At 26.8% G+C, this 24,417-nt stretch overlaps 1 protein-coding gene across 1 annotated transcript in view; it reads left to right on the top strand.

The window, feature by feature from the left end:
• Positions 1-24,128, top strand: part of LOC123270321 (gamma-aminobutyric acid type B receptor subunit 2) — a 112,427-nt gene extending 88,299 nt beyond the window's left edge. The window contains exons 10-19 of the mRNA XM_044736323.1: positions 2,209-2,449; positions 2,684-2,816; positions 7,040-7,156; positions 7,455-7,616; positions 11,305-11,408; positions 11,504-11,797; positions 13,908-14,152; positions 18,447-18,647; positions 19,542-19,769; positions 23,092-24,128. Coding sequence (XP_044592258.1) covers positions 2,209-2,449; positions 2,684-2,816; positions 7,040-7,156; positions 7,455-7,616; positions 11,305-11,408; positions 11,504-11,797; positions 13,908-14,152; positions 18,447-18,647; positions 19,542-19,769; positions 23,092-23,903 — 2,537 coding nt within the window. The 3' untranslated portion in view covers positions 23,904-24,128. The remainder of the gene's footprint in view (positions 1-2,208; positions 2,450-2,683; positions 2,817-7,039; positions 7,157-7,454; positions 7,617-11,304; positions 11,409-11,503; positions 11,798-13,907; positions 14,153-18,446; positions 18,648-19,541; positions 19,770-23,091) is intronic.
• Positions 24,129-24,417: the final 289 nt, after the last annotated feature.

The following is a 24,417-nucleotide window of genomic DNA, read 5'->3' as shown; positions in this document are numbered from 1 at the left end:
ACAGTACACAGTACACAGTACACACTAGAGAGAGCACGTCACATTTAGCACAAGTGGAATGTCAGAGCGAGACCCAAAAGTGACTTTAACTCTCGGCTATTAAACTTTATGGATATATGAGTATGAAAACCGCCCCCACCCTCCACTCTCTCTCTTCGTTATGTTCCGCGAGCGATTCGATTATTGAAGAATCGATTTTACACACGTGACATTTATTTAATTTAATTTTAACTTGCTGTCACTAAAATCCACTACCTTTTTATACCGATAATTTATTTAATTACTTTAATGAAGTGAAAGCACTACACTTGTGATTGACACTAACAAACTCCCAAGATTTTTTTTTTGTTTTTAAGATTATCAATTCAATCCGATTGAAAAATTTTTAAGTGCAAAATTGATTAAAAATATTTTTTAATTGATTAATTATATTAGAGTAGGGCTTCGCTAATTTTTAACCAGAAAAAATTGGGAAAAAATTATTGTTTTTATTATGAACTTAAAGAATAAAAAAATAAATTTTTAATCTAATTTTTTTTAGGATAATTCTAGTTTGTAACTTGAAGAAAAAAAATTTTTTTTCTACATTTTTTGAAAGTCCTTATACATAAAAGTATTGTGTTAAAATTTTTAAGTGATCGAACTGTATCTAGATTATATTATTAAGAGAATAAAAAAATTTTGTTTCCGGGATAGTCATTTGATGAAATCGGTTTTTTTTAGTAAAACAGTATCATTACAAAGGTCTTGACTTTAATTTGTGCCTTTTCAAGGTTTCATATCATTCTCACCGATAGTCAATTTATTATGATAAGTATTTAGGCTGCATTCAAAAATGCTGTATCTTTAGATACAAAATTAAGAAATGACCTTATATCTTGTGAACTATTGACATTTTTAAAGATATAAGCTCATCCCGACGTCACACTCATCGAGACCTTTCATTTGAGTACCCACATCAATTTTTCATATATTTTGTATATTTCATATATATTATATATATATGTATATATAAAAAATATATCAAAATGCATGTGGGTACTCAAATGAAAGCTCTTGATAAGCGTAACATCAGAATGAGCTTACATCTTAAAATATGTCAATAATTAAGAAATTATCTCGTATCTTGTAAACTATTGACATTTTTAAAGATATAAGATCATTCCGATATTACACTCATCGAGACCTTTCATTTGAGTACCCACATCAATTTTTCATATATTTTGTATATTTCATATATATTATATATATGTATATATGAAAAATATATCAAAATGCATGTGGGTACTCAAATGAAAGCTCTTGATAAGCGTAACATCAGAATGAGCTTACATCTTAAAATATGTCAATAATTAAGAAATTATCTTGTATCTGGTAAACTATTGACATTTTAAAAGATATAAGATCATTCCGATATTATACTCATCGAGACCTTTCATTTGAGTACCCACATCAATTTTTCATATATTTTATATTTTTATATATATATATATATATATATATATATATATATATATATATATATATATATATATATATAAAATGTCATGTAGGTACTCAAATGAAAGGTCTTGAGGAGTGTAACATCGAAATGAATTTATATCTTAAAAAATGTCTATATTTAAGAAAGTACACTGCAAATTAAAAAAAGTCATTGTTGCTAGTAAGTATTAATTATTTACAAGTATTTATAAGTATGAATTCTATTTTATATCAATAAATTTAATTGTTAAAAAATAAATAAGAGTTTTGTCACAAATAAAATTGTATTAGAATTAGAAATTTTGAAGTAAAATTATTAAAAAATTCGATAAATTATTTAATTTAGATTTTTAAAAATGAAGCTTTGATCAAATTTCGAATTTCTATAGCCAAATCAAATTTTTTTATGTATGCCTTTTTTATTATAACAACTTTTTTTCTTGAAAAAAAATTTATTTTTCATTTTTTCACAATTTTAATATTCCTGAGTTAAAAAAAATGCTGAGTTTGTAGCAAAAAATTTTTTTTTATACGCACTTTTTCCTTTATAAAATAAAGGAAATTTATTGAAAAAGAATTAATTAATTGAATGATAATAAATATTTAAAAATAATTAAAAAAATATTTAGTTACATTTAATAAAAAAAAAAAAATCTTTTTAAATAAATAAAATCAATTAAAAATTACATAAATTTTTATTTCAATGTAAAAAAATTAAATTTTCAGGTCACACCGTGAGAAGAATCGCAATTTACACCCCCGAGGACGAAAACCTGACACTAGATTGTCCTGGATGTGGGCAGGTGCGTTGGCCAGGGGGAGTTCCCCCTGTAGCTCGGCGCGTCTTTCGCATTCGCATGATGACGATAGACACCGCGGCTTTTCTGACAGTATCATGTCTAGCGAGCATCGGAATGACATTGGCGCTGTCATTTCTGGTCTTCAATCTTCATTTTCGGCGACACAAGTAAGAGATTACATTTTTATCTTCTCCCGAATTTCCATCCAATTTATGATTTTTTTCCAAACCCGTAAGAGGGTGTCGTAAAATATTTTACTGCCTCTTAATCTTGACATTTTATTATATCGTCTTCTTTATTATATTTTATATTTTATATATTATATATATTACTTATTGTGTATTGTGGAGAAAAATGTACGGTGAAATAAAAAGTAAAAAAAAAATTTATATAAAATATAGGAGCATTAAACTCTCGAGTCCGAGACTCAACAATATGGCTGCAGTTGGATGCGTTCTAGTTTATGGAGCTGTTATTCTTCTTGGATTAGATCATAAGACGCTGCCTAATGATTATTTTCCTACTATTTGTACGGTAAGTTCATTTAAAAATTCTTTTGTAAAATAAAAAATAATTGACTTGATTTAATTAAAAATTTTTTAATTTAATAACAACGTTTTTGTTTGACGAGCACGTAAATATTGATGATAAATAAACTTTATAGATAATTAAAAAATGAAAATCCATATTGTTAGTTTTAATAAAAGAAGTCATTGCTTTTTTAAAATGTATGTTAGTATTTTTTTTTTTAATATATATAAAGTTCAAACAGCATCTGGCTATCAATGCAACTTTTATTTACTCGTCTGAAATTTTTCTATAACACCTTTATTTTTTTTTATTAAATTGTAAAATAAATATTTTTTAGAATTTATAAAAATAATATTTCGATCAAAATAAAATAACTATCTACAGTAAGAATTTTTTTCTTATATTTATCTATTGAGTTATTTAATTGACAGAAAAACCTTGAATTTTTTCCACATTAAGTAATTAAGTCGGTGAATTTTTTTCAATCCTTAGACAGAAAAAAAATTCTCACCTTCACCCTTTTTCGTATAATTTTTTTTGTCCCGAATCAAATATAAAGGCGCCTACGATAAAATTAAGTGAAGAGATTCAAGTCATTTCTTCTTAAAAATAGTGAAGAAATAAATTCTGGATTAATTAAAAATTTTTTAAGGCGTTATAAGCACTTTAACTTTTTATTACATTTTTGTAATGTAGATATATTAAAGTAGATACAAAAAGAAATTGAATGCCAATTGGAGAAGTATTTTCAAAGTTATACGGATATTTGTAAAGCCTAATCGGAGCGTGTCGCACAAAAATGGGGCTCAAGCCGAATAACTTCAAACACTTTTTTCTCACAGCTGTATTTTAAAAGTCGGTGAGTAAGATTTATCGAACAACGGTTCAACCGATCAGTCTCTAATTTTTACACGATTTTCTCAACTATATTTTTCAGTAATCGATCCAAGGATTAATAATTCCGATAAATATATTATATTTTTGTAAAAAATTTAAGGCTGAAATTTTCATTGAAAATCGATATTTTTTTTAACCCGCCATTTTAAGACTAGATATTTCAACAGTTCCTTCGATTAATCACTAGATAATATTTTATATCAACGAAATTTTTTTGGATTTTTGCATACCGATGACTCAAATCGGCGATATCAGTTTGAGTTTAAATTCTGACTAAAAAATAAGAAATACGGGGAAATTGATAAAGACTATTTATATATAAAATAAAATTTCCTGCGCTAAAGCTTTGTTACAATTTATTCGTATCTTATTTATTACAGAATTTCGATTTTAAAGTTTCTAAACACCGGATCTAATCCGAGACGATTGAAATCAAGTTTGAAATTGAAATTCCAGGCAAATAATAAGAGATAGGTGGAAATCGATTCGGACTTTTTTGGTAGAAAATTTAATTTCCTAGAAAAGTATCTCGAGATTTTTTTATATCTTTAGTATTTAATACAGAATTTAAAAATTTTATAATTTTGTATTGTTTTTTTTTTACACGGAAAAAAGTAAACTGTAATATTCACTCAGATTCCGGTTAATTTTTATAGTTTCAACCAGTAAAGCGGACATCGGGGTGGCAAAAATATAAATATTACAGAACTTAATGTAGAAATTATAAAAGACACAATTTATAATTTAATATTTAAAACAAGTGATTAGTAGCCGTCACTATAGTAAATGACGACTCTTTCATTGAAAAAAATTACAGTTTCAAACAGTAAAAATTGCCATTTCAATATATAGTCCATATTATGCGGAGAAGGGGAACTTAGATTAAAGAGAAGGGGGTCACCTTCTGGGAGAATTTAACATTTGAAACAGTACAAATTATACTTTTAAAATATACATTTTACCAGTCCAAGCAAGTAAATAAGTATAGTTTGATTTTTAGCGTTGCGTTTAAAATTTACCATTTTACTTTGTAAATATTGACGTTGCTTGTATTAGAAATTTACTAACTTTATTTGATACTTTTTACATATCATAAGATCATTTTTTAGGTACGAAATGATAAATATCAAAGTATGAATTCTCAATTATTATACTTTAACATTTTAGACATTTACATAGCGAATATTACTGTTTAAAATAGTATTTTCTTCCATGTCAAGAGTAAATTGTAACGTTTAAATGGTAAATATTATAAAGTGAATAGTAATATCACGATTTTACTGTTTGAAATGGTAATTTTTAGCAGTTGATCATTACCTATTATAAATCGACTGTTATTTATTACAGTTTACTTTTTTTCGTGTAACAAAAAAACTGAGCCTACCCTTTAATTTTTCATTTGATGATTCCAAATGACTTATTCGATTATTACTAAATAATACTTTATATTAATCTGAAATTTTTTGGATTTTTGAATTTTTATATTAGGGGCATTTCATAGATAGTAATGGGACGTTTGACTTTGGAATTCCATCAATTATAAGCTATAATTATGTGACTGAAACTTACACTATAGCAAAATTTATCTTATAATATAGAAGAATAACTAATTAACAAGATCCCTTTGTCAAAAACCTCCATTACTTTTTAAGTTTCTCGTAATTATCATTTGACTGAATGTGACTGGTGGGACTAAGAAAAATCCTTCTCTCTTACCAAAGGTATACTTAAAGTCCAATTTCAGTTCGACCCCTAAACTTTTAAAAAATACTTCCCTCTCAATACTAAATTTATCCAACAAACATTGAATATTATGAAGAATTAGACTGATTACCTACGTAGAAACAATTAAAAAAATTTGTTTTTATTGTGACTGGTGGGACAGGCATTTGCGACTGGTGGGACAAGTACAAAATGTCTACATCAAGTTGTTTATTGAAAAGACTTTTATATTATTTCAACCTTAGAAACATTATTGTTTATATATTTAACTATAAATTATTTAGGATATTTAAAAAAAACTAATCAAAAAACACAATTAAAGGATTTAGCATGCTGACAACACGATCTTGATAAACTTAGGTGTTAATTAATAACGAACATAAACGTAATTTGTTCTTAAAACTATAATAGTAAATATGTTAGTTAATAACAAACATAAAATGAATTTGTTGTTTAAACTATTAAAACAAAATTTGACCCGGATACAAGTTAGTACAGCTGAAAAGTTACTAGGAGAGAAAAATCGATTTTCTTATTGATTAAAAAAAATTTTTTTTACAAATTAGTAAAATATAGAATTTAAATAATAAATTAGGAATAAATTAGAATAAATTAGAGAAATTTTAATATTTTAGTCATTTTCCTATTTCGCATAGAGTGCCCCTATAGTAAAATTTATTTTATAATATAAAAGAATAACTAATTAACAACATCCCTTTGTCAAAAACCTCCATTACTTTTTAAGTTTCTCGTAATTATCATTTGACTGAATGTGACTGGTGGGACTAAGAAAAATCCTTCTCTCTTACCAAAGGTATACTTAAAGTCCAATTTCAGTTCGACCACTAAACTTTTAAAAAATACTTCCCTCTCAATACTAAATTTATCCAACAAACATTCAATATTATGAAGAATTAGACTGATTACCTACGTAGAAACAATTAAAAAAATTTGTTTTTATTGTGACTGGTGGGATAGGCATTTGCGACTGGTGGGACAAGTACAAAATGTCTACATCAAGTTGTTTATTAAAAAGACTTTTATATTATTTCAACCTTAGAAACATTATTGTTTATATATTTAACTATAAATTATTTAGGATATTTAAAAAAAAACTAATTAAAAAACACAATTAAAGGATTTAGCATGCTGACAACACGATCTTGATAAACTTAGGTGTTAATTAATAACGAACATAAACAAAATTTGTTCTTAAAACTATAATAATAAATATGTTAGTTAATAACAAACATAAAATGAATTTGTTGTTTAAACTATTTAAACAAAATTTGACCCGGATACAAGTTAGTACAGCTGAAAAGTTACTAGGAGAGAAAAATCGATTTTCTTATTGATTAAAAAAAATTTTTTTTATAAATTAGTAAAATATAGAATTTAAATAATAACTTAGGAATAAATTAGAATGAATTAGAGAAATTTTTAAATTTTAATCATTTTCTCGCATGAAATGCCCCATTAATTAATTAAGAAGCCACTAATTATTTAAAACCGTTTTAAATAAAATTATTAATCATAATTTTTTATGACATTTCAAGGAAAAAAGTTTTAATATAATTTTAAATACTAAAAAATGAAAAATTATCTAGGCACGTGTCTATTTACTGTCAGCCGGGTTTTCGCTGGCATTTGGTTCAATGTTTACAAAAACATACCGGGTTCATCGGATATTCACACGAAGTCGCAGCGGAGTTGTTAAGAACAAGGTACAACAACAAATTCAATTAAATTATTCGTTATATAATTATTTTACGGATAAAATTACAACTACCGTAAAATATAATTAACTGTAATTTATTATTGAAATTCTAATTACTCTCTGAGTAAAATAAAATTAATTTAATTTACAATTAACTTTTGTTATGTTTCAAATTTACCAGAATAATTTTTAATTATTAAAAAAATTAATTTCACAAAAAGTGAATAAATTTTATATTTATTAATTAAAATAAATCCGAGAGAATAAAATACCGACAGGTAATTAAAATTGAATTAATCTTTTAGCTACTGCAAGACACTCAACTAATTAGTTTAATATGTGTGCTTTTACTGATCGATGGACTTGTGGTAACGCTGTGGGTGACATTGGATCCAATGGAGCGATATCTTCGTAACCTCACGTTAGAGATAAGCCCTCAGGATCGCGGCGTTGTCTATCAACCACAGGTAACTATATCCACCAATTCTATTATAATAATAATAATTATTATAATTAATTTAGCAACCAACTGTGACGATGTCACTGTCGAAAATTATTAAATTAAGAAAGCGTAATTTTTTTTTTGAAAAAAATTTTTATTTAAAATTTATTTTTTTTTTAATTTAGAAAACTTTTTTTTTAAACTAATGATATTTTTTAAGGTATAAGCTCATCTCGAGATTATACTCATTGATACCTTTAATTTGAGTACCCACATCAATTTTTGATATACTTTATATTTAATAAATATCATATATATATAAAATATATGAAATATATAAAAACATCATGTGGGTACTCAAATGAAAGGTCTTAATGAGTGCAATCACAAGATGAGCTTATATCTTGAAAAATATCATTAGTTGACAAGATACAACGTCATTTCTTATTTATTGAAATTTTTAAAGATATAAGATCATTTTGATATTACACTCATTGAGTCCTTTAATTTGAGTACCCACATGCATTTGTCATATATTTTACTAGCCGTTACCCGCCCGCTTTGCGGGGCGTACAATATACGCCAAGCGCGAAAAATATTAATTTTGTTATCTAACTACGTAAGTAGTTATATCATAAATGAATTTTATGAAATTTACACACTCAGATAATAAATTAGGGCATTATAAATTTATATGAGTTAAAAATAATGATTGACACAGCTTTCCACATCACCATGGAGGTACTGTGTCATGCGATGCGTCCCCGTTATTTTACATGGCGGCATCCCCAGTAGGCCTACACCATGGATAGATGTGAGCATGAATGTCAGGGTTTGAAATATGTTATTCATATTCAATTTATAAAAATATAGATTAAATATGAAAAATTCAAACTCAGGCTATCATGTTCACGTCTATGAAAATTAATTTAGCAGATGTTTAATAATTTTAATAGCTTTTTAACAAATAAATTATGGCAAAAAAAATTATTAAAAAAAATTAACATCTATAAATTTTAACAAATTAAAAATGCAGTTTTTTAAAAATAACTTTTTGGAATAAATTCGGCGGGTAACGGCTAGTATAGGTATACAAATACATAGAGTGATCATATAATGGTACATGATCATCTATTAGGGCTTTTACCTTATATAAAAATTTTTAATTTTTTTTATATTTAATGCCTTCTTATTATCCTTTAGGAATTGAATTTTATAATTTTTTAATTAACGCCCACGCAAGGATTTGTGAGGGTGGTATTTCATAAAATTCATTCTTTACAGCTCAAAAACTCCAAAAAAATCAATCTGGCCAAGTTTCAATCCTTTAGCTGCTATAGATTAAAAGGTACAATTTCTTTTAATTTTACGCCCACGCACGGACATGTGGGGGTAGAATTTAATGAAATTTATTCTTAACAGCTCAAAAACGCCAAAAATGCATTCTGGCCATGTTTCAAAGTATTAATAGCTATAGATTGAAATTTACGAATTTTTTCTTAATTTGACGCCCACGCACGGGCACGCCAGGGGGGTGGAATGTCACAGAATTCGTTTTTAAAAAATTTCTAAATGTAATTTGAAACATTCTGACCAAGTTTTGAACTATTAAAAGCCATAATTGAAAAATATGAATTTTTTTTCGTGAACACCCCCGCAACCCCCCTTGTGGGTGGAATTTCGTGAAATCCGTTCTTAGCTGACCTCTACTTGGCAAAAGGAATATTCCTGCCAAATTTCAAGTCTCTAGGTCTTATAGTTCCAGAGATATCGTGATGAGTGACTATCTATATCTATAGAAAGTCTCCTATATATATATATATATAGATATATTTGATATATATATATATATATATATATATATATATATATATATATGATATTTGTGATTTATATAAAATCCGAACAAAAACAGTTTCACTGTAAAAAGTCGCGCCAAGTCCACGTTCATAAGACTATTAGGAAAAAAAATTTTTTTTCTTTACAAAGATACAAAATAAAAAATAAAAATCCGAGTAACCGATATGATTGTTTATGATTTTCGGAAATTAAAAATTTTATTGTAAATTTAAAAATTAAAAGTAAAATTTTAGAACGTATTTAGTGTGCGCGGTTACAAAATATTTTACTTTTAATGAAATTCGTAAAATCTATTTACTAGGACTTTAAAAAAATTGAAATACACAATGACGCACACCAAGTACGTTCTAAAATTTTTTTTTTACTTTTTAAATTTACAATAAAATTTTTTAATTTCCGAAAATCATAAACAATCATATCGGTTACTCGGATTTTTATTTTTTATTTTGTATCTTTTGTAAAGAAAAAAATTTTTTTTCCTAATAGTCTTATGAACGTGGACTTGGCGCGACTTTTTTACAGTGAAACTGTTTTTGTTCGGATTTTAGTATTTTTTGTAATTATAATGAAAATTTACAATTGATAACAACTTAAATCTCGTGTTGACTGAATTTATTACTGCAAACTATCCGCTTGAAGCTACAGTTTATGTAGATGTAATTCTAGTGCACCCTGGCGGCCATAGATGCAAGCTGTGAATCACTTTTTTTTACTGTAGTTGCGTGTCTATAGGAAGGATTACTACACATTTTTATTTTATCTAGTCTGTGGCGCTGATATTCCCCATCGAAAAAAAGTCAGGATCGAAATTTCTGGGCTTACTATAGTTTGTGCTGATAAAATTTAATAGTTTTAAGTGAATTAAGTGGTATAATTGATTATAATTAATTAATATCAGTAAAATAAAGTATAAATTAATTTTATAATATATCATTTTGGAAAAAGGAGAACCATATAATTAAATAAAATTTTGCAACCTCGAAATACCGTTCTGCTTACAGTAAACACAGTCGGTAGTCTGGCGCTCCGTTTACAACGGATTTGAACGGAACTTGGCGCCAGATTCTACCGAATCTGTGGATATATGAAAAATTGATGTGGATACTCAAACGAAAGGTCATGATCAATGAAATATGAAGACGAGCTTATATCTTTAATAACGTCATTAGGTGATAAGATACGATGTCATTTCTTAATTATTGATATTTTTGAAGATATAAGCTCATTCCAATGTTACAATTATCGAGACCTTTCATTCGAATACCCACATGATTTTTTTATATATTTTATATATATGATATTTATTAAATATATAAAATATATAAAAAATGCATGTGAGTACTCAAATGAAGGGTCTCGATCAGTATAACATAGAAATGAGCTTATATCTTTAAAAAAGTCAATAATGAAGAAATTACCTTGTATCTTGTCAACTAATGATATTTTTAAAGGTATAAGCTCATCCTGATGTTACACTCATCGAGACCTTTCATTTGAGTACCCACACGAAATTTTTCATATATATTATATATATGATATATATATGAAATATATAAATATATAAAATATATAAAAAATTCATGTGGGTACTCAAATAAAAGGTCTCGATGAGTATAATATTAAAATCTACATTAAATTTTTAAAATCTCATTTTATCACACAAAATTTTCTTTAATCTTTTAAAAATATATAAACTATCACAAAATTAAAAACATCTTTTATCTAACATTGCCCAATTAAATTTTTCGCAATATCAATCCACTCAAAAAAAGTATAACATAGAAGCTCGGAAGTAATTGTCAAAGCCTTTTAGACTCCATTATATATATTTATATTTAAAATATCTTTTTCAGGTTGAAGTATGCCGATCACAGCACACTAATGGCTGGTTGGCTTCTTTGTACGCTTACAAAGGCCTTTTGCTGGTAGTCGGTGTCTACATGGCCTGGGAAACTCGGTAAAAAATAAAAATATATTATTATTCTTGATTATTAATTTTTCTCAGACAGAAATTTCATCACTAAAAGTGTGTTAATTTTTTGTTGATTCAAGACACGTGAAAATCCCGGCGCTTAACGACTCCCAGTACATTGGAATGAGCGTATATTCAGTAGTAATTACCTCTGGAATAGTGGTAGTACTTGCGAATTTAATGTCAGACCGTGCGACCCTCGCGTTTGTTACAATCACTGCCCTAATTATGGCCTCCACGACGTCGACACTTGTCCTGCTCTTTCTCCCTCAGCTCAACAATATCATGGGTGGCGAAAGGACTGATCCAGTTGTTCAGAGCTTGGGGTTGAAAATTGAGTTCAATACCAGGAGATTTGTCACCGATGATAGAAGGTATTATTTCTCAATTAAGTCATTTATTTGAAATAGTAATTTTGCATGACTTACATCGAGAAAAAAAAATTTAATTAAAAAAAAAAAAACGAAAATTTTTGGGGCAAAAAATAAATTTTTCAGTTTTCAAAGATTTTTATTGATATCATATAAATATAATTAACATAGTTATTACAATATTATTACAATATTTATGGTTTCGGACCGTTGGTTATTACTCACATTCAATATATTTAGTTTTCATTTATGTTTTATATATTTTATGAAAAATAATATACAAAATATTTATTATTTTTAGAAAAAAAGTTTATAAAAACCTAATTAGATTTATAAATCTATTTTTTAATATTTTGTATTATATACTCTCATCAGATTTTTCTACTGGCGAGAGACGTTAGCCATCTAGCGGAGAAACTAAGCACTTAACTTAAAAAAATTTTATTTAAAAAAAAACAAGCATTTTTGGAACACAAAATTAATTTTTTTGATTATTTTGTATTATATACTCTCATCAGATTTTTCTACTTGCGAGAGACGTAAGCCATCTAGCGGATAAACCAAAAACTATACTGAGAAAAAAATGTATTTTAAAAAAATGAACAATTTTGTATTGAGAAATTTGTTTGTTGAAGAATAGTTTTCTAGAATTGAAAAAAATCAATGTTAGATAGATAACGTGCAAATTTTTATAAAAAATTGTTCATTGCAAAATTTTGAAGGGTTTTATTGACATTTTTAAAGATATAAGCTCATCTCGATAATATGCTCAGCGAAACCTTTCATTTAAGTAACAACATGCATTTTTTATATATTTTATATATTTCACAAATATCGTATATATCATTTATATGAAATATATGAAAAATTGATGTGAGTACTCAAACAAAAGGTCTTGATGAGTGTAATATTGAAATGAGCTTATATCTTAAAAAATGTCAATAATTAAGAAATGACGTTGTATCTTGTCACCTAATTATGTTATTAAAGACATAAGCTCATTTTGATATTACCCTCATTAAGACCTTTCATTTGAGTACCCACATGATTTTTTTCATATATTTTATATATTATATATATGATATTTATTAAATATATAAAATATATGAAAAATGCATGTGGGTAGTCAAAGGAAAGGTTTTGATGAGTGTAATATCAAAATGAGCTTATATCTATAAAATTATCAATAATTAAGAAATGACGTTGTATCTTGTCACCTAATGATGTTATTAAAGATATAAACTCATTTTGATATTATACTTATCGAAAACTTTCATTTAAGTACTCACATGATTTTTTTCATATATTTCATATATTATATATATATGATATTTATCAAATATATAAAATATATGAAAAATGCATGTGGGTACTCAAATGAAAGGTCTCGATGAGTGTAACATCGGAATGAGCTTATATTTTCAAAAAAGTCATTAATTAAGCAATTACAATGTATGTTGAAAACTAATGATATTTTTTTAGATTTAAGCTCATTCTTATTTTACTTTCATTAAGACCTTTCATTTGAATACCCACATGCATTTTTTATATATTTTATATATTTTACAAATATCATATATATCACATATAAAATATATGAAAAATTGATGTGGGTACTCAAATGAAAGGTCTTGATCAGTGTAATATTAAAATGAGCTTATATATATAAAAAAATATCAATAATTAAGAAATGGCACTGTATCTTGTCACTTAATGATGTTATTAAAGATACAAGCTCATCTCCATATTACACTCATTGAGACCTTTCATTTGAGTACCCACATGCATTTTGATATATTTTTTATATATACATATATATATAATGTATATAAATATATAAAAAATTGATGTGGGTACTCAAATGAAAGGTCTCAATGAGTATAACATCGGAATGAGCTTATATCTTAAAAAATGTCAATAATTAAGTAATTACATTGTATGTTAATTTTGAATAAAACATGATAATTTATTTGTTAATCAAATAAATTAAATCAATTTTAATCACTAAAAATTTACAAAGCTCAACAGATTAAATTAATGTAATTAAAACCGACAAACGATAATTATAAATTACCAAGTAAATAAATGATTTTTTGGTAAATTTGGTCACCAGAGAGCTTCAATACAGAGTGGAAGTACAGAACCGTGTGTACCGCCGTGAAATGGCACAATTGGAATTAGAATTAGCAAGACTGGAAAAACAATTAGGCCAAGAGCCAGTGGATCCCTCTCACGCCTCGTCGAGTGCGTCTATACCCCAACGAAATCCAAGCATCGGAGGTGGATTACCTTTGTTATTGCTGAGTGTGCTTCCACCAGTTATTCCGCGGGCCAGTTGGCCGTCCGCGAATTCTTCTGGTAAGAACTCATTTATTTTTCCCTTTTTTTATTTAACAAACCGTCAGATAATTAATTTATTATTAAAATTAAATATAAAATCTATCGGGATAAATATAATAAAAATAAAAAAATCATTTATTAAAATATCGCTTCATCCTACTTGCTATTTTTTTTTCTTTCATCCAGGTATTACAGAGAGGTGATACTATTTAGGTTTTTATTTGCACGCATTTGCTTGTCCGTCACTATTGTTTCAATTTAATTTTAAGGTATCATTGCAGTGCTTGGTACAGTTTTAATTAATCAGGTTTTATTAATTTTATTTATTTATTTATTTATTTATTTAAAGCTATCGGTTGGTATTTATTTATTTACCGTGTTAAAATGTGTGATTTTTTATAATAGAAAATTGGACGATGCTTTTCACTCGCTATCAGATTAATATTTTATTATTCAGATGTTGATTTTATTTTTTAATAGAGAGTTTAATGAAAAATTGATTGAATTTCTGCAAGCTCGACTTTTATATTGCCATTTTAATTTATTTTATACGTAATTTTTATTAAAATTGAAGAGAAATTTTTAAAGGGTGTAGTCTAGTTTGTCGGCTGAAAAAATAAGCGATTTTGGGGAATTTATCGTGAGCTTGCTATGAAAGATATGTTTAGAAAAGTTGTTAGAGATGATAAATCAAGTGTAATAAAAATAAAAATTTTTTGAAGTTTTTTTTAGAAAAAATTCGTAAAACGGAACGCCATTATTCGGAAGCAGGTCGGCTACACGATATCTCGGCAACGGCTTATGTGAAACGAAAAAACTTAAGTGTTTTAGATTCGGTATGACAATGGCTTTAAAATAGACTATTGATATTAATTTTGAAAAATTGTTGGTAATTTTAAGTAACAAAAATCAAAAAAATATTGTTTTTTGTTTCGCTGTTATTTGTAAACAAAAAATAGTAAAAATCAATATTTCAACATGATAGTAGTATATTTTGTGAATACTTATGTGCGGAATATGTGATTAAAATTTCAGAACAATCGGCGAACTGGTTCCAGAGAAATCGTGTTGGCCGTCCGTGAAAACATACTTTTGAGAAAAAACGCGTTTTAAGTTTCTTTAAATAAAAAATAAAAAAAAAATCTTACCTAAATTCTATTTGCAAGCCTTTACCCGAAACAGTTAACACATCCCTAGGAATTTTATATACATGTATATTCGAAAAATGTCAAAAAGAAAAATTAAATTTTCGAAAGCGACCAACTAGACAACTCCAAAATAGATTAAAAAAATTAAAAATATTAATCCTAAAAAATCAATTTTTATTTTAATGATATTTTACTTCAAAAACTTGTAATTTTACCATACAAAAATTTCTAATAATTACTGAGTGTGCAGCGCCACCTAGATAAATTTTTACTGTGCAAAGAAATGAAATTAAAAGTCCTCACTTGTAAAATTTCAAATTAAATTTCTTAAATAATTTAAATCTCTTGAGATGACAATTTAAAAATTCTTCGAGTTTAAATAATATATGTTACCGGGTTCCTAATTGATTAATCAAAAGGAACCATAGCGGCGCATGCGCATAAGTCATTATTTGGGGCATTAGTAAAATATAGAATTTTAATAATAAATTAGAACTAAATTAGAATAAATTAGAAAAATTTTTTAATTTTAATCATTTTCCCATTTCGCACGGAATGCCCCCAGAGTTAAATTTATCTTATAATATAAAAAAATAATTAAAAACCTCGATTACTTTTTAAATTTCTCGTTATTATCATTTGACTGAGTGTGACTAGTGAGACTAAGAAAAATCCTTCTCTCTTACCAAGGTATACCTAAAGTCCAATTTCAGTTCGACCACTAAACTTTTAAAAAATACTTTCCTCTCAATACTAAATTTATCCTACAAACATTCAATACTATGAAGATTTAGACTGATTACCTACGTAGAAACAATTAAAAAAATTTGTTTTTATTGTGACTGGTGGGACGGGCGTTTGTGACTGGTGGGACAAGTACCAAAGTCTACATCAAGTTGTTTATTAAAAATATTTTTATATTATTTCAACCTTAGAAACATTATTGTTTATATATTTAACTATAAATTATTTAAGATAATTGAAAAAAACTAATTAAAACACACAAATAAAGGATTTAGCATGCTGACAACACGATCTTGATAAACTTAGGTATTAATTAATAACGAACATAAGCAAAATTTGTTCTTAAAACTATAATGATAAATATGTTAGTTAATAACAAACATAAAATGAATTTATTTTTAAAACTATTAAAACAACATTTGACCCGCATACAAGTTAGTACGGCTGAAAAGTTACTAGGAGAGAAAAATTGATTTTCTTATTGATTAAAAAAAAATTTTCTTTACAAATTAGTAAAATCTAGAATTTTAATAATAAATTAGGACTAAATTAGAATGAATTACAGAAATTTAAAAATTTTACTCATTTTCCCATTTCGCATAGAATGCCCTTATAGTAAAATTTATCTTATAATACAGAAGAATAACTAATTAAAAACATCTCTTTCTCAAAAACCTCGATTACTTTTTAAGTTTCTCGTAATTATCATTTGACTGAGTGTGACTGGTGGGACTAAGAAAAATCATTCTGTCTTACCAAAGGTATACATAAAGTCCAATTTCAGTTTGACCACTAAACTTTTAAAAAATACTTCCCTCTCAATTCTAAATTTATCCTACAAACATTCAATATTATGAAGAATTAGACTGATTACCTACGTAGAAACAATTAAAAAAATTTGTTTTTATTGTGACTGGTGGGACATACATTTGTGACTGGTGGAACAAGTACAAAATGTCTACATCAAGTTGTTTATTAAAAAGATTTTTATATTATTTCAACCTTAGAAACATTATTGTTTATATATTTAACTATAAATTATTTAAGATAATTGAAAAAAACTAATTAAAACACACAAATAAAGGATTTAGCATGCTGACAACACGATCTTGATAAACTTAGGTATTAATTAATAACGAACATAAGCAAAATTTGTTCTTAAAACTATAATGATAAATATGTTAGTTGATAACAAACATAAAATGAATTTATTTTTAAAACTATTAAAACAACATTTGACCCGGATACAAGTTAGTACGGCTGAAAAGTTACTAGGAGAGAAAAATTGTTTTTCTTATTGATAAAAAAAAATTTTCTTCACAAATTAGTAAGATATAAATTTTTAATAATAAATTAAAAATAAATTAGAATGAATTAGAGAAATTAAAAAATTTTAGCCATTTTCCCATGGAATGCCCCATTTGGAGAAAAAAATCAATTAAATCATTAAACTCTCAAAAAAAAAATAAATAAACAAAATTTCGCGTTTGTATTAGTGATAATAATAATAATATAGACATAGAATATAAAAAAAAATATTTTCCAATAGTTACAATCTCTTCCGAAGTGAACAAAGTATAAAAAGTATTTTATTCTGTTGAAAAAAGCTTGTTGGAATTGTGACCTAGTCTTAAAATTAAAAAATTTATAAAAAAATATACAAATATAAATATACAAATATATTTAATTGTAGTGTAGATATAGAACGGGTAATTATTTTTTCCACGCTTTCATCTTCTCCTATTTAATCAAATTTTATTTTATTTTATTGTATTATTGTCCGTCTAATTCTTTTTATTACTCAGCATTTATTTCTGGTCTTTCTCTCTTTTTTCATCGACCTTTTCGTGCTCACTTGGTAATTTTTATAGTTGAGCAACGCCCGAGACTCGCCATCAGCAAAACTGTTTTATTTCTCGCGGAAAAAAATTTAAAAAAAAACATCCGAGTGACTAGAGAAGAGGCATTGGGAATACTAGGGTCCAGGGGGATCTGCCAAGTCTGAATAAAAACTAAAGTATTGCATTTTAAATATTTAGTTTCTTGTTCATTACCATATAAAAACAATGAGTTGCTGTTTAATTCGTTGTTTTTAAAATAATTATAAATTCGTCGAGTGTAAATAAAATACATTATTTTTTATACCCTTCATTATGTTCATTTGTAAATATCATGTGCTTTTTAAGGTTTTTTGCACAATAAAAGAAATTAGATGTAAGAATTTTTTTAATAAAATTATTTAAATAATTTTTGGCTAGGTATTAATTTAGAAAAATTAATTGACCTTTTAAATTGGGAAGCTTATGATAATAAATACGGAAAAAAAATTATTTAAATAATTTGTTGATTATATTAATATAATAATGTATTGTAAAGTGCATTGTGATTGAAATTATGGGACAATTGCTCGTAAAACTTAGGCATGCGTCGCGGAACCGTAGCATTTAGCAGCCAGCCAGATTTGGACCCAGCTGGACCCAGGAGAAGCTTAGCAGACATTTATAAGCTTCAGTGGAGACGCGAAACTGAGGGTCCTAATCGATTGGGAGTTTTTCAAAGGTTGTTTAGTCTGTTTGGGAGCCGGCCTAACAGCAGAAAGACTTCAACTGCTTCATTTACTGGTGATTTTTATAATTTTTAATTACAATTCTTGTAAAAAAATAAATGAATCTCTAGATAAATAATTAAAAAATTACCTTGTATCTGGTGAAATATTGACATTTTTAACGATATAAGCTCACCCCGATATTACACTCATCAAGACCTTTCATTTGAGTACCCACATCAATTTTTTATATATTTTATATATTTATATATATATATGAATATATAATTATATATATGAATATATAAAAAATATATCAAAATGCAGGTGGGTATTTAAATGAAAGATCTCGATGAGTGTAACATCAAAATGAGTTTATATCTTAAAAAATGTCAATAATTAAGAAATTACATTGTATCTTTTCAACTATTGACATTTTTAAAGATATAAGCTCACCCCGACATTATACTCCTCAAGACCTTTCATTTGAGTACCCACATCAATTTTTCATATATTTTATATATTTATATACATTATATAGATGTATATATCAAAAATATATCAAAAATGCATGTGGGTACTTAAATAAAAGCTCTTAATAAATGTAACATCAGGATGAGCTTATATTTTTAAAAATGTCAATAATTAAGAAATTACATTGTATCTTGTCAACTTTTGACATTTTCAAAGATATAAGCTCACCCCGACATTATACTCCTCAAGACCTTTCATTTGAGTACCCACATCAATTTTTCATATATTTTATATATTTATATATATTATATATATGTATATATGAAAAATATACCAAAAATGCATGTGGGTACTCAAATGAAAGCTCTTGATGAGTGAAATATCAAGATGAGTTTATATCTTTAAAAACGTCAACATTTAAGAAAGTACAGTGCAGTTTAACAAAATTCATTATTTAATAAATTATTACAATTAATAATTTTGTTAAAAATTACAGGTGTAGCATCAGCATTAAAAGTACACATGGGTTACATAGCGGGACTGGTACCGGGTACAAAAGCCTCATCAACATGTCAAATGAACATGCCCCAGGGCTTGCAATCGAGCCACCACTGCGGATCGGGACCCATTATCAACATCACCAGCGACGAGGAGCGGCGCTTAAGTTTGGGCTTAAGGCGGAAGGAAAGCAGCGAGCCGAGGGTTAATTTCAGCCTCCCTTCAAGTAAATATTTTATTCCATCCATTATTAACATAAAAAGAAGAACTTACCTTGATTAAGAAATCTAATTGAAAATGATTAAAATTTTTGGGTACCAATAATTGAAAATTATAGAATTGTGATGTAGAGTAATTTAAATAGAATTGAAATTCTTAGTACTAGGAATTTTAAATCATCTATATTATTAAGAGTTATTAAGTTGAGTGCTATTAAGTTATATATAAAAATATTAATAATTAAGAAATGACTTCGTATCTTGTCAACTAATGATACTTTCTGAGATATAAGTTCATCTCGATATTACACTCATCGAGACCTTTCATTTGAATACCCACATTAATTTTTCATATATTTTATATATTCATATATATCAATATATGGAAAATATATAAAAAATGCAAGTGGGTACTCAAATGAAAGCTCTTGATGAGTGTAACATCAAAATGAGCTTATATCTTTAATAATATCAATAATTAATAAATGACCTTGTATTTTGTCAAGGATTGACATTTTTGAAGATATAAGCTCATCTCGATGTTACACTCATCGAGACCTCTCATTTGAGTATCCACATCAATTTTTTATATATTTTATATATTTATATATATATTATATATATGTATATATGAAAAATATATCAAGAATGCATGTGGGTACTCAAATGAAAGCTCTTAATGAATGCAACATCGGGATGAGCTTATATCTTCAAAAATACCAATAATTAAGAAATGACCTTTTATCTTGAGAATTATTGACATTTTTAGAGATATAAGCTCATCCCAATGTTACACTCATTGAGACCTTTCATTTGAGTACCTACATCAATTTTTCATATATTTTATATATTTATATATATATGAATATATGAAAAATATATGAAAATGTATGTGGGTACTCAAATGAAAGGTCCCGATGAGTGTAATATCAAGATGAGCTTATATCTTTAAAAACGTCCAAATTTAAGAAAGTACAGTGCAATTTAACAAAAGTCATTATTTAATAGAGCAAAATTTTAATTTTTCATAGCTCACGCGTCACGGCAGTCACGTAGTGACTGCAACGTTGCTACTAATTTTACTATCTAAACTAATTTGAAATTTCATCTTAATAGATTTAGTAATTTTTGATTTTTTTAATCTATTAAATTAGAACTAAAAAATATTTTTTCAAATTGCACTTATATTTCTTCAAATTCTTCACAAATTACATTTTTTTTTTTATTTTTTGTCAAAACAAATTATAAAAATTTTTAAATGTCGGCTAACTTAAAATTTTCATTGAAATTTCCCATTTTAAATCTTAAAATTATAATTAAAAATTTTTTTTTATCAACTTCGATTATTAACAACAAAAATCAATAATTAATGATTTTTACAATTCTTAATCACTATAAAAATTAAAAATTAAAAAAAAAAATCTACACGGAAAAAAGTAAACTGTAATAAATAACATTCGATTTATAATAAGTAATGATCAACTGCTAAAAATTACCATTTTAAACAGTAAAATCGTGATTTTACTATTCACTTTATAATATTTACCATTTAAACGTTACAATTTACTCTTGACATGGAAGAAAATACTATTTTAAACAGTAATATTCGCTATGTAAATGTCTAAAATGTTAAAGTATAATAATTGAGAATTCATACTTTGATATTTATCATTTCGTACCAAAAAAATGATCTTATGATATGTAAAAAGTATAAAATAAAGTTAGTAAATTTCTAATACAAGCAACGTCAATATTTACAAAGTAAAATGGTAAATTTTAAACGCAACGCTAAAAATCAAACTGTAATTATTGACTTGCTTGGAGTGGTAAAGTGTATATTTTAAAAGTATAATTTTTACTGTTTCAAATTTTAAATTCTCCCTGAATTAGACCCCCTTCTCTTTCATCTGAGTTCCCCTTCTCCTCATAATATGGACTATATATTGAAATGGCAATTTTTACTGTTTGAAACTGTAATTTTTTTCGATGAAAGACTCGTTATTTACTATAGTGACGGCTACTTATCACTTATTTTGGATCCACAGATTCGGTAGAATCTGGCGCCAAGTTCCGTTCAAATCCGTTGTAAAGAGCGCCAGACTACCGAGTGTGTTTACTGTAATAAGCAGAACGGTATTTCGAGGTTGCAAAATTTTATTTAATTCTACGGTACTTCTTGTTCCTAAATTTTATATGATAACAGTAATTCATACTTTATTTTACTGATATCAATTAATTATATTCAATTATAACAATTAATCTACTTGAAATTATTAAATTTTATCAGCACAAACTATAGCAAGCTCAAAAATTTCGATCCTGACTTTTTTTCGATGTAAAAAGTGACATGCCACAGACTAAGTAATTCGACAATGCATGGTAATCCTCCAATAGATGGGAAACTACAGTTAAAAAAATAAATTTCACAGCTTGCATCTACACCCGCCAGGGTGCGCTGCAATTATTTTTACATAAACTGTAGCTTCAAGGGGATAGTTTGCTATAAAAAATGCAGCCAACTTGAGATTTAAGTTGGTACCAATTGCAAATTTTATTATAATTACAAAAATACTGAAATCCGAACAAAAACAGTTTCACTGTAAAAAATCGCGCCTAGTCCACGTTCATAAGACTATTAAGAAAAAAAATTTTTTTTTCTTTACAAAGATATAAAATAGAAAAATTAAAAATCCAAGTAACCGATATGATTGTATATGATTTTCGGAAATTAAAAAATTTTGTTGTAAATTTAAAAATTAAGAAAAAAATTTTGGAACGTACTTGGTGTGCGTCATTGTGTATTTCAATTTTTTTAAAGTCCTAGTAAATAGATTTTACGAATTTCATGAAAAGTAAAATATTTTGCAACCACGCACACTAAATACGTTCCAAAATTTTTTTCTTAATTTTTAAATTTACAACAAAATTTTTTTTAATTTCCGAAAATCACATACAGTCATATCGGTTACTTGGATTTTTTAATTTTTCTATTTTATATCTTTTTGTAAAGAAAAAAAAAATTTTTTTTTTTCTTAATAGTCTTATGAACGTGGACTTGGCGCGATTTTTTTACAGTGAAACTGTTTTTGTTCGGATATTAAATTATAAATTGTGGCTTTTATACTTTCTACATTAAGTTCTGTAATATTTATATTTTTGCCACCCCGATGTCCGCTTTACTGTTTGAAACTATAAAAATTAACCGGATTCCGAGTGAATATTACAGTTTACTTTTTTCCGTGTACAAAAATCAATAATAAAAAAAAAATTTAGAAAATCTACCTCAATTTTCGAAAATGAATCTTTCATTAATTTTTAATTAATTTCCAGAAGCAAATGCAAGCCAGAGTTCGTCCCGTGAGAAGATCCGAGGATCTCCGCGGTTTCCGCACCGAATAATGCCAGCAACTAGCCTGAACACTATTTCCGTGGATGTCAACGCTTCTCAGCCTCTGCGATGGCACTCCATGGAAGACGCATCGCGTTCGAAGAACCAAAATTTGACGCGTCGAAATATTGACGTTAATATTTATTTAAACGCTAATAATAATAACAATAATAATAATAATGTTAATGTCAATAATAGCAACAGTCTATTGGGACAATACAGTTACGCGGTTAATTACGACGTTTGGGCGACGCACCAAGTTGGGATTCCCCTGAGTGAATTAGCAAACACTGCTCGAGGACAGCGACAACGACAACTTAACAATGATCCTCGAAATAATCAACAGTCCCTGATTATTCCGGCTGATTCTGATGTCAGAGCTGATGATTTGCTCGCTTGTGATTTCAGCGAACTCTTTAGGGACAAAAATATTTTATTCGCTCAGAGTAATATTGATGAAACGCCTAAGGGAATTAATACTGAGGCTGAGGCTCAAGCTGAAGAAGAAAATCTAATAAATAATTCATTAAGCAATTATACTGATAATGATAATTATAATTATGATAATGATAATGATAATGATAATGGAGAACCTTCTCATAGAGATGTAGAGACTGTTATTGTTGAAATTGAAAATACTTATCAATCGAGGTGTGATGATAGTGATAATAGGCAAGGTTGTATAAGTGAGGGTGATAATGCTGCCGTTGGATCTAATTGTGATTTATCTGATCGCAATTATGATACACAATAATTTATTCAATGTATTTTAATTATTATTTCTTACTCTGGTAATAAGAAATTTTTTTATTTTATTTATAAGAAGAAATTAATTGATAAGGGGTTTTAAAAATTCAATTATTTTTAGTTTTATAACTGAGGGAGCATTCTGGTTCCGCTCGAAAAAAAGGTAAATTTATTAACTATTAAGAATTTTATTTATTTGAAGACAATTAATTGATTTATTAAATTTTAATAAATATTTTTTAACATTCAATAAATATTTTTTTGGGAAAAAAGTACATTTATTAATAGTTAAAAAATATTTTGTTGAGTGGATTTGTTTTGCTTGCAATGTCATATCGCGTGTCAAAAAGTAAAAGGGCGCATAGAATAGTATGCGCCCTTTTAGCTTTGCAAAGTATAATTTTTTTTTTTTTCACCAATCGACTGGTTGACATATTCTATTCTTCGCCTAAAAATGAAGCATTGATTTCCTAAAGCTAAAAGAACATAAATTTTTTTTCTAAACAATTCATTAAAATGCT

This window comes from Cotesia glomerata, linkage group LG8, assembly GCF_020080835.1.
Source record: "Cotesia glomerata isolate CgM1 linkage group LG8, MPM_Cglom_v2.3, whole genome shotgun sequence".
In the NCBI taxonomy this organism is placed as follows: domain Eukaryota; kingdom Metazoa; phylum Arthropoda; class Insecta; order Hymenoptera; family Braconidae; genus Cotesia; species Cotesia glomerata.
Note: the sequence above shows the minus strand (reverse complement) of the source record. Positions and strands in the feature narration are given on the sequence as shown.